Source organism: Mytilus edulis, chromosome 8 (assembly GCF_963676685.1).
Source record: "Mytilus edulis chromosome 8, xbMytEdul2.2, whole genome shotgun sequence".
Lineage (NCBI taxonomy): Eukaryota > Metazoa > Mollusca > Bivalvia > Mytilida > Mytilidae > Mytilus > Mytilus edulis.
Genome location: NC_092351.1, coordinates 52,790,235 through 52,808,015, shown reverse-complemented (window position 1 = coordinate 52,808,015; position 17,781 = coordinate 52,790,235). Strand labels below are relative to the sequence as shown.

The 17,781-nt window shown below is 32.0% G+C and overlaps 1 protein-coding gene across 1 annotated transcript; it reads right to left on the bottom strand.

The window, feature by feature from the left end:
• Window positions 1-1,757: 1,757 nt before the first annotated feature.
• Window positions 1,758-16,973, bottom strand: LOC139485847 (uncharacterized). The gene is made up of 3 exons (XM_071270487.1): window positions 16,443-16,973; window positions 3,496-3,714; window positions 1,758-2,419 (listed from the first exon to the last, which is right to left on the bottom strand). The coding sequence occupies exons 1-3, from the start codon at window positions 16,840-16,842 to the stop codon at window positions 1,806-1,808; spliced, it is 1,233 nt and encodes a 410-aa protein (XP_071126588.1). The 5' UTR covers window positions 16,843-16,973; the 3' UTR covers window positions 1,758-1,805.
• Window positions 16,974-17,781: the final 808 nt, after the last annotated feature.

The window sequence follows — 17,781 nt, the reverse complement described above, 5'->3', positions numbered from 1 at the left end:
CATATAAACAAACGACAACCACTAAATTACAGGCTCCTGACTTGGGACAGGCACATACATAAATGTACAGAATGTGGCAGGGTTAAACATGTTAGTAGGATCCCAACCCTCCCACTTACCTGGGACAGTGGTATAACAGTACAACATAAGACAATGTAAGAACAAACTATAAAAATCAGTTGATAAAGGCTTAACCATGTTAACTCATCAGATGGACAAAAATACAAGTGGACGTGGATGGGTATGTGTACATCCTAACAACAAAAAGACAAGCCCTTTCTGTAGGGTTGCCTAAAATTGCTTTATACATCAACTTCATTTGAACTTTGGAGGATAATCGTTTCATTGGCAAACATACCACATATTCTTATATTTATATATTCAATGGTAATGTGTTGACTGATTTTTCAGAAAAAACAACTGAAGAGAAGAACCTTCACCAGTTAATACATGTAATTCTCCCCCTTTGTATCCCAGTCAAGTTTGCTCTTATTGGTTAACTTTAGTTTTTGAGATATATAAAACAACAAGAATGTGTCCATAGTACATGGATGCCCCACTCAAACTATTATTTTCTATGCTCATTGGACCTTGAAATTGTTTTCTATGTTCATTGAACCTTGAAATTGGGGTAAACACTTTATTATGGGATTGGTATAAGAAAGAGCATGTCATAGGGAACATGTGTACTTAGTTTCAACTTGATTGGATTTCAACTTCAAGTTGACTGTCTTCAACATCAACCTTAAATGAAGCACATGTACAGTATAAATGATATATATATTTTAAACAAATTTAATGTAAATTAATACATTTTGATTATACAAACATGACATGATAATACATGCATGCATATATGTACACTTAATAAACATGAGATATGAACCTTCATGACATAGATACATGAGATAAAACATCTTAATGAATCTGTAGTAACATATTGTTCATGATGTTCATGTTATTGTGGGTTTTTGTCAAAAATAAATTGTAGTTGCAAATAAAAATCAGTTTTGTCAAAGACATTTTCATTTAAAAACTTATGTTTTCTAAACCTGTATAAAAAAATTGATATACAAGAATGGGAGACAACTCTGTTCTTTTTTCTATTCCAAAATAAATAATCCAAATCTCTGGTCATGCTGTCAGATAATCAACATTTTTTAGATTTAACAAGGATTTGTCTTACTATACAAATCCTTGGATTTAATAATGAAAGGGAATTTACTAGACATGCTTGATGGCATTGTGAAAAAAAAGTAATTGAAGATGTTGTACAAGTATTTTTCCTGACTGTTTTATGTATTATATAACATCATTTACCTATTCAAAATTCAGCAAGGGCTATTCCGGAAGGGAAAGCAAATATATGGAGTGAGACAATTAATTTTTTAACCTGACCACCCAAAATATAAAAAAAATAGGACCTCCCCTCCAATCCCTTGAACTTTGAACAAAAATAACAGTATTATTCTAGGTTACTAAAAATTAAATCCAGCCTTCAAGTTTTCCTTTGTTGGAGCAACTTAGGGACGACATCAAAAGTTCAATGAAGGATAAAAAACTTAATTCAAATAGTTTTTTCACTGACCCCCCTACCCCCCTATTAACTTAATTTAGGAAAAATTGATTGACCCATATGGATATATGTAAAAATCAATGTTGGATAACCAAATCTTGCAGCAGTTCAACCCCCCACCCCCAAACTATTTGAATTAAGTTTTTTATCTTACATTGATCTTTTGATGTCGTCCCTTAGTATCATGTTCTAAACTGAAAATATATAAACATGATAAATCTGAATCTATTTATAAACTTTTCATTCTGATTCCAAAGTCTTCATTATCTGTATTGATAGAGATTTTCTCTTCAACAGCGCCACTTTTAGTCCATCCAGTTTCATCCTGATATAAATATTCTCCTTTTGGCAAATTTCTAGTGACATCATTTCGATAATTTTCTAGAAAACTACCAACTCTGGTAAAAAATTCTGCTTTACAATTTTTCATTGAATCTGTGATTCCCGTACAAAAGATATCATAATTCAAGGTCAGCCACAAAATTACTATAGTATCATAACATATCGTTGACTTATATCCAAACAAATCTAATTCAGTTGTTCCAAGGAGCACATCCTCTTCGCTATCATAAAAATAAATGACGATCTTCTTCTTTGAGATCCCAATAGTAGGAACCAAATGTTTGAGATTATTTCTATTTTCCTTGCGTTGGAGAAATGAGAAAACAATTGATTGAGCTAAAACCTGTTCCTGATGATAAGATGTCTTTGCTTCTGGAGTGAACTCTGATGAGGATACAGCCGATGAACCAACTTTAAAACTATCATCTTCAACATTAGCCAAATGCACGGAAACATTGTTTATCAATATATCAGATTTTCCATGCCACCCATCAATCCAACCTATAAAATAAAATTTAAAATTTGCATTATCTTTTATATATATATCTATAAAATGGTGATATGCATTGCAAAATGTTATTTTTATGCCCCATTTATGGGCATTATGTTTTCTGGTCTGGGTGTCTGTTTGTCCATCTGTCCCTCTTCAGGTTATAGTTTTTGGTCTTGGTAGTTTTTGATGATGTTGAAGTTCAATGAACTTCAAACTTAGTACACATGTTTTTTATAATATGATCTTACCAATTTTAATGCCAAATTAGAAGTTTTATCCCATTTTCACGGTCCACTGAACATAGAGAATGATAGTGCGGATTGGGCATCTGTATACCAGGGACACACTCCTGTTTATAATTGTGTAACATTCACATTCTAATAATTAAATCATGTACATGTACATACATTAATGTAATTTTACCTAGATGTTTGTTACATTTAAATATTTTTTTTAGCTGAAAATGAAAATGAGCTGCATTCTATTTTATCCAGCAAATGTTTAGAATGATCCTCTTCCCCATATATTTAAAAAATAAATCTAAGTAGGACAGGGTTTAGCTGTATGTATCAATGCAATGTATATATATGATAAAGCCAATACTAATATGAGGCAGACATTACCTGTGAAAGGGGACGAAGTCTGTATAATTTTTTTTTTTAATTCAAACATGTTTTTACTTCAAAATCTGTTTAAAAAGAAACCGAAATACTGTAACGTTTCTAATTGTGGTTCTGTTGTTAGGGATTTGAGTTGTGAGGTTATTTTAGTTATGACGTCATATTCAATTTAAACAAAAAGAAAAGCTACCATCAGGTAATGTTTTTTCATGCCAAAGAATAATTAAAAATGAAATTGTTATTGTGTTCCTTCCTATATTTTACTGGACTAATAAAATATACATTTCACTCACAGTCTCATGACAAACAAGGCTGGAAGAAGGAAGTAGATATCTGCGCAAATGCAGGAATTAAAAAAAGTGACAAAAGTTAACGATTTTGAGTTCATTAATACAATGAAATTTTTTTTTCATTGATTTTTCTACTGTTATGGGGACTTCATCCCCTTATTATATATATCTTACCAAATGATGTATCATCAAAATCTCCATCTACACTTTCATCATGTTCCCCTGTTTTACATGGACAACTTAATGAATTTGGTTGGAATCTTAGATTATCATAGGAATCATCAATTTTGTAGCTTCCATCTACAGTCAGAGGTGATAACAAATGCAGTGCTACAATAACTGCCCACTCTGCGTCATCACAAGTTCCACTTTCCTCTAATGCAATATCATGATCTGTAAAAGAATTACACACAAATGTAAAAATATTTATAGAATAACTAATCGAAGAATTCAAATAGAGAAAAATATTCAACGAGTGACCGAACAACACATTAATTCACGAATGTGCGTAGCGCATGAGTTAATTATCAGTTTTGTTCGGTAACGAGTTGAATATTTTCGATATTTGAATTCTTTAATTAGTTATTCTTTTTATTACATTGCAAATGGCTTTTTTTTTTAAGAAATTAATGTAAAACATCAAAGGAACTATATCTTTTTTTTCTACGCATTCAAAATTTGTTTTGATCTGCCTTTATCATGTTTATTGACGTCTTGACCATGCCTATTGTTGTATGACACGTGAAATTATCGGTTTTTATTTAACTGGGAAATCAATGTAATTCATTGCAACCAATGTAATAAATACATTTGTACCCCATATCATCATGATCATCATGTTCATAAATATAACACGTAGAAAAAAATGTGGTTTATACACATTTATTTATAATGGATTGGGAAACAAGTTATTGCAACTTACAATGACTTATATAGTAGTCCCTTTCCACTTGCGAGTGCTGCCTTGTAGCAGCATTAGCCTTCTCTTTTTTGAAATAAACAATTTTTTGTAAGTGCAAGAGATGTGGCTCTCTCTTAACATGGGTCAGCCATTTAGCGTCCCCTTCTGACAGACTATCATCCTTTCTCAACATGCGCAAGACCATACTTGTAAAAGGTGTGAATGTACATGTACAATGTATATTCATATAATTTTTTAAAGTGATTTTTTTATACTACATTGTATTATTTCAAACATTGCGATGAGATTCATTGAAAATGCATACATTTGTAGGTATAAAAACTTGTATTACACGTGCAGCAATGTCCCAGGTTTAAGGGGAAGGTTTGGAACAAATCCAGGCCCATTCACCCTGATTTGCATTTGCCGTAGTACTTGTTCGCCCTAATACATGTTATACCTGTTTTTCATGGATCTATTCGCTCTGAGTTTTAGTTTATTTTTAAGGATTTCTATTTAAATAGAGTATTACATGTACATGTATAAGTTTGTTTGATAAATTTAAACAATAGAAAAACAATCATCACACACATGACACACACAAGAAACAATTAGATCTTCACATAACACACCAGTCATGCCAGTTACACATTGTTACATGTATTTCCAAAAGCATGAGAAGTTTTAAAACTTTTAATTTAAAGAGCACATGTATAAAATAGTTTATTATACATGTATATAGATTTTTAAAAATGAACTTAAGATCAAAGAAGATTGATTATATAAAAAAGAAAATATGGTACAATGTATCATACCATGATTGCCAATGAGAAAGCTATCCATAAAAGACCAAAATGACACAGACATTAACAACTATAGGTCACCGTACGGCCTTCAACAATGAGTAAAGCCCATACCGCATAGCTGACAGCTATGAAAAAAAAATCTTTTTATAAGACTTAAGAGTTTGTCAAATGTTTGTACATTGTAATGATAATGATGATCGTTGTGTTCATAAATTATACTCATTCCAAGCCGACTTACTACTTTAATAAAACGAGCCATAAACTTTTTAAGATCATGGCCACACCAATTTAATTTCTTGTTCTATGGATTTTTGGACTGTCCAAAAATTGGGGTGAGCGAGCGATTTGAAAATTTGAATAAAAAAATATTTAATTTGCAAATTTTTGAGGCGAAGCTTGAAAGGTAAAGGCGAGCGATTATAATTTTTTTTGCAAACATAAAACAGTAGGTTTTGACAATATTAAAACTTGATTTATATCACTTGTACTTTGACTTTTCTTTAATATATGAAGTATTTTCCCCTGTTCACCAACAAATAATTGAATAATTAGAATTGCTATATATGTATGTGTGCCAATTAATGAGACAATTCTTCATCCAAGTCATAATCACGTTAAGAACAATTTTATAAGTACCCCGTCCTTTTATGAGGGGTCAATATAAGTTATAATGTATTTTTTGGTAAATAACACTTTTAAGTACATGTACAGCTTTACCTTAAACGGTAGGAACACTAGACTTTACATGTCAATGAGTTTCAGGTAAACTTTACAAATGTTACCTCCAGAATGTAGTACAAAAGGGCTCATATTTTCCCAAAGAACTATATATCTATCTGGTAATAAATGGTAAAAACATGTCTAAGAATTTTGTGATATTCCTGGACCTTAGCCATATTAACACATTTTGTTTAATATTATTTAAAACAAGTGGACCCCTCTAGTTGTTTAAAATATGATGTATTTCTCCTCTTTTAAGTAATAAATTCGAATTTTCAAATGATTTGTATAGAAGCACTATACAAATCCTTGGTATTTTTTTTACAACAGTATAATGATCCCATATGTACCCTGTCTGAGGGAGGATTGTTCCCAACCTGATGATACCAAAAACAAGTCATAGTACCTTTAACACAGGGCTTTGACCCAGACCAAACAGCAAGATATAAGTTACCCCAAAATTATAAGTGTACACAATTCGAACAGGAAAACCAACGATCTAATTTATATATACAAACAGGACAATCATTCAGAGCTCAGACATAAACAAGTCGGTTTCTGTTTTTGACTTAAAGAAGTCAAAACATGTATAAAGTTTATTATAAAAATGTGTTTTCAATTTTAGACTTATCTAAGTCAGAAAATGACAGACTTGTTTAGGTCTATTTATGTTGATGAAAAAACTTAATTTTACTTGGTGTCCAAAGTACACCACCTATGACAGCAAAAACCTGCCTGAGAGTTCACCATGTTCACAAGGACTTGAGCTATCTATATTTAATTATCTAATTGAACATGCTTACTAAACACAGATGTTTTACGAGGGGGGGCAAGGGGGGGTCCCAATAACAACAAAACAGCAAATTGATTTGGCTCATAACAGATAACAAGGAATTAAAATGGACAAAAACAGATAACAGTAAATGAAATATTAAAATAATATGGTCTTTGACAAATCAGTATTTCTTATTACGGATATAATCCTTTGTAATGCATTCCATTTTCTATGACTATGTTTTTAGTATTAATTTATGTATCTAGAATGTGTTTAAATTACAACTCAATATATTATAATATTTTTTATACGCTCGTTAACGGAACGTATTATGGTATACAGTTGTCCCTCTGTTGTCAACATGTCGGACATTAACTCAAAAACTCTTTAACCAATTTGCATTAAACTTTGGGAAATTGTTTATATCTATTGACGTGAGCTCCCTTTTTTGCTTTTTTTTTTTTATAAGTTTTAGATTTTAAGTTTCTGGGTAATGGGTTTTTATTCAATAAAATTGGTGTTTTTTTTCAGTTTTCTGATAATATTTTAAAAATGCTTTCACAAAGCAAGAAATTTTGGTGAGTTGTTTATATCTATTAACATGAGGTCACTTTCAATTTTTATAAATTTTAGATTTTACGTTTCCGAGTTAACAGGTTTTATTAATTAAAAAGGGGGGATTTTCCAGTTTTCAGACATTAACACAAAAATGTTTTCAGCAGTTCTCATGAAACTTTGCTGAAATGTTCATATCTATTGTTGTAAACTCCCTTTCGATTTTTATTAATTTTAGATTTTATGTTATTGAGTTAAGGGATTTTATTCATTAGAAAAAGGTGGTATTTTCTGGTTTTCAAAAATAACTCAAAAATGCTTTCAGCAGTTCTCATGAAACGTTGGTGTACTGTTTATATATATTGACTGAAGCTCCCTTTGTTGCTAATAAAAAAAAAATGACCTAAAAGAGTTTGAATATTCTGACTTTTTCTAAATGACCATCTAATGAGGTGCATGATTTTTTCTTAATAAGACTATGAGGCAAAGTGGTATATAGGGTAGAAAAATCAAAAGCACCAATTATAAGCATGCAATTTATCAAGTACTTCGAACGAATTTTGACACTCCAAAAGCAATTTATTCCACTTTTTCAAAGGCCTTATTTGTATAATTTTTTATCAGGTTTTTGATTGTACCAAGTGTACTAGTAAATAGAATACATAGTTTAGTAGGGAAACAAGGGTTTGAAACGAAATAAATCTTTGTTTGTAATGAGTTATGTGCAGCTTCGGACGCAAGTACATGGTTGGAACTTTCATTGTACAATGCATTTGGTTCTGCTTTGAAAAGAATCACAGAGCTGAGTTTATGTACCATGTTATATAAAAGGTTAAGTGGTTGTTAGGACCTAGTCCTTAATTGAGATCCTTGTCAGATATTCCTGGCCATATGTTTTCCTTTTTGTCATATTAAGAATTGTTTTAATTTAATATGTTCGTAGGGGAAACAAGGAACATTATTCTCATACAAAAAATTAAGATCATTCTAAATACACATTCATAAGAAAATGGAATTTATTACAAAGGATAATCATAAGATATACTTAAATTGTCCTGGACTTCACTTCTGTGATGGGTATATGTTAATGGAATCCTTCTCTGAATACGAGACAAACATATTAGTAGTGGAAGACCCCAATGTCCAATGATCTTCAATTTATACCGAATATTGACTGTCAAAAAAAAAAATGCTAACATTCCAATTTTCAATAACAGTTAACAGAAAAGAATCAGAAAATACATTATCACAATAACAGATAACAAAAAAACTAAAAGCCCAATAACAGCTAACAAAGAATAAGACAATAACAGCTAACAGCAAATATATTTTCAAAATAACAGATAACAAAGAATTAAATTGTCCCATAACAACATAACAGTTAAACCCCTTGCCCCCCTCTTTTACCTCATTAAGTGTGGTTCCAGGTGGTTGCATTGTAAGGTTAATTAACATTATCTCCGATTTTTTAGACTCTCATTCATAATTTTCTCTAGAAGACAAAGCATTGTCTTTCAATGTTAACGTTGTCATTGTTTGATTTAGATGCCTGACCTCTTCATAAATATGGACCATAATTTGGTATTCGGCCTTTGGTTTCTTTTTGTATCCTTTTTTATAAGTTCTAAAACTTTAACTTTTATTCTGTGGGTTGTGTTGGTGTTGGAATAGTATTAATGGAACAATTAAATTTTTCAAGAAAAAATTAATACATTTTGATTCACCGCTTACGTGACAGAAAACCAAACAGGAAACCAATCTTTATTTTCTTTATTTTGCACAATATATTTCAAAAGACATAAATGAACACCATTACTAGTGTTACTTGCTTCATGTTAATATTTAAAATCTATTTTCAATGTTAAATTAAAGATTTTTTTAAACGCGACAGGAAACCATAAGAAACCGAAAGCAATTATTTAGTTTTATTTTATTGCAAAATCTGCTTAAAAAACAGTATACTTTTTCTTAAAATCCATCTTAAATGTAACAGTATTATAAAACTCCTAAATATGTGCTTGTTTTGAAAACAATTAGTACAATTTATTCAGAAATTTCCATATTTTCTTCATTGATACAGGATACCATAATTGTTGTATCTTGATGTTTTAGCCAAAAACAATGTATTTATATTTGGTTTTGAAATTCCAGTTATATACAATTTATTCTAAATCATTGGCAATGTAAAATTCTTTAAATCCAGTAAAGAAAAAAACTTTTAACTTGTAATTAAAATCTTTAAAATAGGCACCATGTGATATTTGTGACCTGTACACCATCTACATGGTTTCCACATTTTAACCTACTTTAGTGGGTTAAATCAATAAAGTACTTCCTTTCAAGTCATGCATGGTAAAAGTTTACTTCTCCTTCGACAAGTTTATTGCATTTCTGAAAAGTGTTTGCAGAACATGAATAAAAAAAAAATAATTAAAAATTGTGACACTTATAAAGATACCAACTTTGTACATTCCAAGTGTAAGAGTATTTTAACATGTATTTATTATTAAATTATCTTTATTCACCTAAAATATCCAGTAATATTTACTGCTGAAGTAAAATAAATCCAACAAGCATCGGCACAATGATAAGAGACGTAATGTCGATTGAATTTTCCAAGGACCCTTTACATCGTTATCCGGAAACGAAGTGTGTTATAACGTCTGTCAAATCTGAAATTGATTTTTTCAAGTCATTGGGCATTTATTTTCACACAAGATCGTATGTAACATTATGCACATAGGAAAAATAATAGACCCCCGGCGCAATCTCTTTGAAAATTGTATTTTCCTTTTTTAAACAAGACGAAACAAGTCTATGGATCATGTTTGCTAACATCCCGTTGGAAACAAAAACAATGTTTAGACCTAGTATTTAATATATTCTGCCGTAAGGGCGTGATCACATGTTTCACGTATGACCGGAAATGATTAGAACTTCACACAAAAACAATTTTAACAAGAGGCTCTCAAGAGCCTGAATCGCTCACCTGAATTTTTTTGGTTTAATCTCTCATCAATGATTATTTTGGCTTTTCAATTTATTTAAATGTTCTTTGAATCGTCCTATTTTCTTCAAAAGCAAAAAAAAATCATTTTCTCCTATGTTCTATTTTAGCCATAGGAGCTATGTTTCTTGACATACAAGGAAATGAAATATAAAATTTATACTAGATACTCTGAAACTCTGAAACTCATTTAGCTTAAGTTTGGCTGAAATTGATACAGCAGTTTCATAAGAGAAGATTTTTTTAAAGTAAGTCAACATGATGAACAAATTGTGAAAAAAGTCTTTAAAGGGCAATAACTCCTAAAGAGGTCAATTGACAATTTTGGTCATATTGACTTATTTGTAGATCTTACTTTGCTGATCATATTTGCTGTTTACAGTTTATCTTTATCTATAATAATATTCAAGATAATGACCAAAAACTGCAAAATTTCCTTAAAATTACCAATTAAGTGGCAGCAACCCAACAATTGGATGTTTGATTCATCTGAAAATTTCAGGGCTGATAGATATTGACCTAATGAACATTTTTACTCCATGTCAGATTTGCTCTTAATGCTTTCGTTTTTGAGATATAAGCCAAAAACTGCATTTGACCCCTATGTTCTATTTTAAGTAACGGCGGCCATGTTTTTTGACGGATCAAAAATCAAAGCACACACTTTGTGCAGGATAATCTAAGGAACAACCATGCTAAGTTTTAACCAAATCCATTAAGTAGTTTCAGAGGAGAAGATTTTTTAAAGTTAGCAAATATGATGAACAAATTGTGAAAAATTGTCATTAAAGGACAATAACCCCTTAAGGGGTCAATTGACAATTTTGGTCATATTAACTTATTTGTAGATCTTACTTTGCTGATCTTTTTTGCTGTTAACAGTTTATCTTTACCTATAATAATATTCAAGATAATGACCAAAAACTGCAAAATTTCCTTAAAATTACCAATTAAGTGGCAGCAACCCAACAATTGGATGTTTGATTCATCTGAAAATTTCAGGGCTGATAGATATTGACCTAATGAACATTTTTACTCCATGTCAGATTTGCTCTTAATGCTTTCGTTTTTGAGATATAAGCCAAAAACTGCATTTGACCCCTATGTTCTATTTCAAGTAACGGCGGCCATGTTTTTTGACGGATCAAAAATCAAAGCACACACTTTGTGCTAGATAACCTAAGGAACAACCCTGCTAAGTTTTAACCAAATCCATTCAGTAGTTTCAGAGGAGAAGATTTTTTAAAGTTAGCAAATATGATGAACAAATTGTGAAAAATTGTCATTAAAGGACAATAACCCCTTAAGGGGTCAATTGACAATTTTGGTCATATTAACTTATTTGTAGATCTTACTTTGCTGATCTTTTTTGCTGTTAACAGTTTATCTTTATCTATAATGATATTCAAGATAATGACCAAAAACTGCAAAATTTCCTTAAAATTACCAATTAAGTGGCAGCAACCCAACAATTGGATGTTTGATTCATCTGAAAATTTCAGGGCTGATAGATATTGACCTAATGAACATTTTTACTCCATGTCAGATTTGCTCTTAATGCTTTCGTTTTTGAGATATAAGCCAAAAACTGCATTTGACCCCTATGTTCTATTTTAAGTAACGGCGGCCATGTTTTTTGACGGATCAAAAATCAAAGCACACACTTTGTGCAGGATAATCTAAGGAACAACCATGCTAAGTTTTAACCAAATCCATTAAGTAGTTTCAGAGGAGAAGATTTTTTAAAGTTAGCAAATATGATGAACAAATTGTGAAAAATTGTCATTAAAGGACAATAACCCCTCAAGGGGTCAATTGACAATTTTGGTCATATTAACTTATTTGTAGATCTTACTTTGCTGATCTTTTTTGCTGTTTACAGTTTATCTTTATCTATAATAATATTCAAGATAATGACCAAAAACTGCAAAATTTCCTTAAAATTACCAATTAAGTGGCAGCAACCCAACAATGGTTTGTTTGATTCATCTGAAAATTTCAGGGCTGATAGATCTTGACCTGATGAACATTTTTACCCCATGTCAGATTTGCTCTAAATGCTTTCGTTTTTGAGATATAAGCCAAAAACTGCATTTGACCCCTATGTTCTATTTTAAGTAATGGCGGCCATGTTTTTTGACGGATCAAAAATCGAAGCGCACATTGTGTGCAGGATATACTAAGGAACAATCATGTTAAGCTTCATTCAAATCCATTCAGTAGTTTCAGAGGAGAAGATGTTTGAAAAATTGTTAACGACGACAGACGACGACGACGAAGACGACGTCGACGACGACGGACGCCAAGTGATGAGAAAAGCTCACATGGCCTTTTAGGCCAGGTGAGCTAATAAAAACAAGAGGCTCTCAAGAGCCTGAATCGCTCACCTGGTAAACAATGCCTTATTGAACATATTGAACCATGCCAGGCAAACATGTACAGCTAACAATTCTTCAATATTACAAATATATATGACTTACTGTTTATAAATAAAGAAAATGAGACCAAAACACAAACACTTAAAACTTAGCAATGGACTGTGAAAATGAGGTCAAGTTCAAATAAAACCTGCGTAACCGACATATAGATCATAAAATATTTTCATACACCAAATATAGTTGACCTAATGCATAAAGTATTAAAAAAATAGACCAAAACTAAAAAAGTTAACTTTGACCACTGAATTATGAAAATGAGGTCAAGGTTAGATGACACCTGTCAGCTAGACATGTACACCTTACAATCATTCTATACACCAATTTTAGTAGACCTATTGCATATAGTACATGTATAAGAAAAACAGACCAAAACACAAAAACTTACCCCTATGTTCTATTTAAAGTAAGGGCGGCCATGTTTTTTGACGGATCAAAAATCGAAGCACACACTTTGTGCAGGATAATCTAAGGAACTATCATGCTAAGTTTCATCCAAATCCATTCAGTAGTTTCAGAGGAGAAGATTTTTTAAAGTTAGCAAATATGATGAACAAATTGTGAAAAAATTGTCATTAAAGGACAATAACCCCTTAAGGGGTCAATTGACAATTTTGGTCATATTAACCTATTTGTAGATCTTACTTTGCTGATCATTTTTGCTGTTTACAGTTTATCTTTATCTATAATGATATTCAAGATAATGACCAAAAACTGCAAAATTTCCTTAAAATTACCAATTAAGTGGCAGCAACCCAACAATGGTTTGTTTGATTCGTCTGAAAATTTCAGGGCTGATAGATCTTGACCTAATGAACATTTTTACCCCATGTCAGATTTGCTCTAAATGCTTTAGTTTTTGAGATATAAGCCAAAAACTGCATTTGACCCCTATGTTCTATTTAAAGTAAGGGCGGCCATGTTTTTTGACGGATCAAAAATCGAAGCACACACTTTGTGCAGGATAATCTAAGGAACTATCATGCTAAGTTTCATCCAAATCCATTCAGTAGTTTCAGAGGAGAAGATTTTTTAAAGTTAGCAAATATGATGAACAAATTGTGAAAAATTGTCATTAAAGGACATTTACCCCTTAAGGGGTCAATTGACAATTTTGGTCATATTAACCTATTTGTAGATCTTACTTTGCTGATCATTTTTGCTGTTTACAGTTTATCTTTATCTATAATGATATTCAAGATAATGACTAAAAACTGCAAAATTTCCTTAAAATTACCAATTAAGTGGCAGCAACCCAACAATGGTTTGTTTGATTCGTCTGAAAATTTCAGGGCTGATAGATCTTGACCTAATGAACATTTTTACCCCCATGTCAGATTTGCTCTAAATGCTTCCTTTTTGAGATATAAGCCAAAAACTGCATTTGACCTCTATGTTCTATTTTAAGTAACGGCGGCCATGTTTTTTGACGGATCAAAAATCGAAGCACACACTTTGTGCAGGATAATCTAAGGAACAATCATTTTAAGTTTCATTCAAATCCATTCAATGGTTTCAGAGGAGAAGATGTTTGAAAAATTGTTAACGACGACGACGACGACGACGACGGACGCCAAGTGATGAGAAAAGCTCACATGGCCTTTTAGGCCAGGTGAGCTAAAAAGGAAATAACTGGACTTCTGTTTCGTGTGAAATGTAAAGCATAACGACTAACGTCATTTTCTAACTTAATTATTACGAAGAACAAAACTAGAATGTAAATCATCTCTGATTTACCTGTTTGAACATCTCGCGAGAGTTCATATTTGCATATTGTTATAAAGAATTCTATTACAACAAAGCAGATTACATCATCTAAAATTTGCGTTACGAAATAGGAAACCAAAGTAACGCTAGTGTTCTTACACCTGCTACAGAAATACTTATAGTTCTCGGCATTTTCTTCTGACTATTCTTATTGGTCGATGTTCTTTATTATTTGAAAGCAAAAGTTACGAATTTGCTGGTGACGATTATCTATAAATCAGTCAGCGTTATGCACTTCGGAAGCGAAAAGTAACGCGAGAAACGACACAAAAATACGGTCGTACAATCTTTGAAATTTGTTAATTTCAATTTTTTTCTAGGGAAGAGTAGCATATACACTTGTATGTTGATAAAAATAAAGGCATCTTTAGATGTAGTTACAACTTTTCTTACAGTAATACACATTTTTATCACTTTTCTATCGTTATAGGAAACGAGCCCAATAGCAAATTATGGTCCTGCGTGGGTCTTGAAGTTAACCAATTTTGATAACTTCATTTGACTTGTAGGAGTCGATATTTGCAACTTTTTGATTCTGGTGAATTTTTTCTTGCTAAACAATATTTGACTTATTAAAGTCGTATTTTGCCTTGGATTAAAGGGAGACAAATCCTAAAACTTACAAATGTAGACCTCTATGAGTCAAAAGCAGATTCAGACTTGTTTATTTCTGAGCTCTGACTGACAATACCAAATATTGTTTATGAACATCAACAAACGATATCTACATTGTAACTGCTGAACGACAGGCCCTTGAATCAATCAAGACATGTGCATACTGTTTACACATGCAGCGTGTATGGATTAGTTTCGTATCGCCAGCATACAATTAATTTGCAGTTGAAGGCATTTGTTTCCGCAGTTTTATTACGTTTCTTCTTACAACGAACATTTTTTGAAAGGGAATATACATGTACATGTACATGTAAGTAAGGGGAAGGAAACCAACGTTTTGTTTTGACTGGTATTTTCCCGTTATATATTTATATCGGTGCACTCCCACTTTTCAAAGGGTACAAGAGCGCAATTATTTGTTTACATTTTACCGGCAAGTTTTTTACCCCAAGATGGTACTCAGAATAGAATCCTATACGGCTTCTGATTGGTTGGTACATGATTGGAATTATATTTAATCGAAAGCTTATCCAATAAGGTTTAAAAATTGCTGAAAATCATATTCACATTTTATGAAGTATAGAAAATATCTTCCATTTCTGTACGTCAGACCCATTAAAAATATGCCTTTTTCATTAAGCGAAAAAAGTAGGCGATTTTTTTGACTGCATTTTAACCATTAACATGTTTAAGTCAATTTGAGCCGCATGACCCTATATATTTTTTTAGTTGTAATGCAACACTGGCATTTCTAGTAACAGGAACTGCTACCCGTTTTTCCCTAGTTTGTTTTGGCTTCGAGAAAAAAAATATGGAACACTAGTGGTACCCTATGGAAAATGCATTACGAATAATTGCGCTCTTGTAACATTTAAGTCTTCAGATACACGTGTATCACATCCTAAATCAAATATTATTTCAGATATTTACAGTGTAATGGGGTGCTTATATGTTTAAAATCATTATATATAGGTTAGACTGTGATTATAAAAACGAGTATAAATAACTTTTTATAAGATTTACAAAAAAACGGTGCGGGAAATGGACATGATTACATTTCCTGATGTGGAAAGCGGGAATATAAAAACAATAAAAAAATTCTGTTTTGAAAAAAATAGGTGCAGGTGGGTCTGTCGAACAAGGAATTAAATTGGTGTGGCCTTAAACATGCACATCATCATGTACATGTACCATGTATTCTTCATGAATTTCGAAAATATATGTTTTCTTTAATGGCATGCCTTCTTTAATATTGACCATTTAGATGAAATCTGACATGAAAATCATGATAATATGTGAATAACTTTATTATACAACTATATAGCATTTCTTTCAAAAGTAGGCAACATACTCTTTGAATTAGGACCAACCCTCTTACATCATTGTACTAGTCCAAATAGTTATGACTCTTGAAAGGCTATATATTTTTTCTAGGAAGGTGTCAAAGCAAAACTTTAATATAGCCTTCCAAGATGTACTAATTGTACACTGAGACTACTATAACACAGTTATAGTAGTCTCAGTTGTACATAAGCCTTACCCTTGAGAAGATAATTGAGCAATTTTTTTAAAGCTTCTATTTGTTTCTCATCTTCTGGGACCTGTGGGTGCGGATCAAGGAATTTCTTCAAAATAAAAATTCCATTTTGAAAAATTGACCCAGCTGCATATATGCGGGCAAGAGGTTTTGCATATGTCCTGTGTTTTTCATACATTTGCACCTCACAAGATGCACGCGAAAATTCCTCACTCAGAAGGGCATTCGTCTGCAGTATTTCTAATGTACACAATACCATATCTGACGACCCACGACATAGCGAAATGTATGCCTCTTCCAATAAATCTTTTTCAATTTCCTTTTTTAAAAAATCTTTGAAGAATGACCCATAGTCGTATGTCTTTTGTCGTTTTACACTCGTGTGCGCTCCTTCTGACGACATTTTTGAATGTTTGAGCGAACTGTCACAAAAAAATATCAGCTAATTCAGCAACTGCTATAAATAAACTTGAAGTTCATTAGTTGAGGGATCACTAAATTATCCTCGAGGTTCAGCTTTCGAGGATTTTTTGGCAGGGAAATGTAAGTAAGGGAGGGAAACGAATGATGTTTGGTTTTGGTATTCATCAATATACTTCCGGTTACTCTAACTGATTGTCTCGTCCCAAAAATTAGGATCGTACCTTTTGTGGTTGTGTATCAAGAATAAATATACAAGAACATTTAAGTATTGCAAGAAAGACTCTGTATTCTCTAATTCCAGTGGGACTAAATGGAAAACGAGGTCTTAACCCCAAAACATCTTACAAGATCTATCAAGCTTACGTACTTCCAAGACTGCTATACGGACTTGACTTACTGCCTCTGAATTTGACACAAATAGGAGAATTAAGGCAATTCCACATCAAAACTATCAGATGCTTCCAATCCCTTCCAATAAGAACTTCAACAGCTGCTGTATATATGTTATTGGCGCAATACCAATTGAAGCAGAACTTCACAAGAGACAACTTAGCCTGCTACATTCTATCCTAGCAAGTGAAAACACCAAACTAAGGAATCTAATGGAAAGACAACTGATTGTCAACTCAGAAAACCCAGAAAGTTTCTTTCCATGGGTGCAAGAAATCTATCAACACTACAGCTTAACACCAATTCATGAGCTGAAAGAAAGACTTCCAACAAAATTTCAATGGAAAAAACAAATTAATATAACGTTAGCCATAGCCGATAAATGGACAAGTAGCTACAAACTGAAATGAAGGTAACATCCACTTTGAAATTTTGCAATACAACAGAACTCAAAATACACCAGACTCACCCAGTATGGAACTCTCTACCACCAGTCACATATGAGGTAAAAAAGGCACAAATCAAAGCC

Excerpts from the sequence above, each read along its gene's own strand:
- LOC139485847 (XM_071270487.1), bottom strand. The coding sequence starts at position 16,842 with ATGTCGTCAGAAGGAGCGCACACGAGTGTAAAACGACAAAAGACATAC. Across the intron at positions 3,715-16,442 it reads GCTCAATTATCTTCTCAAGG|ATCATGATATTGCATTAGAG; the intron begins GTAAGGCTTATG and ends ATTCTTTTACAG. Across the intron at positions 2,420-3,495 it reads TTTTGATGATACATCATTTG|GTTGGATTGATGGGTGGCAT; the intron begins GTAAGATATATA and ends TTTATTTTATAG.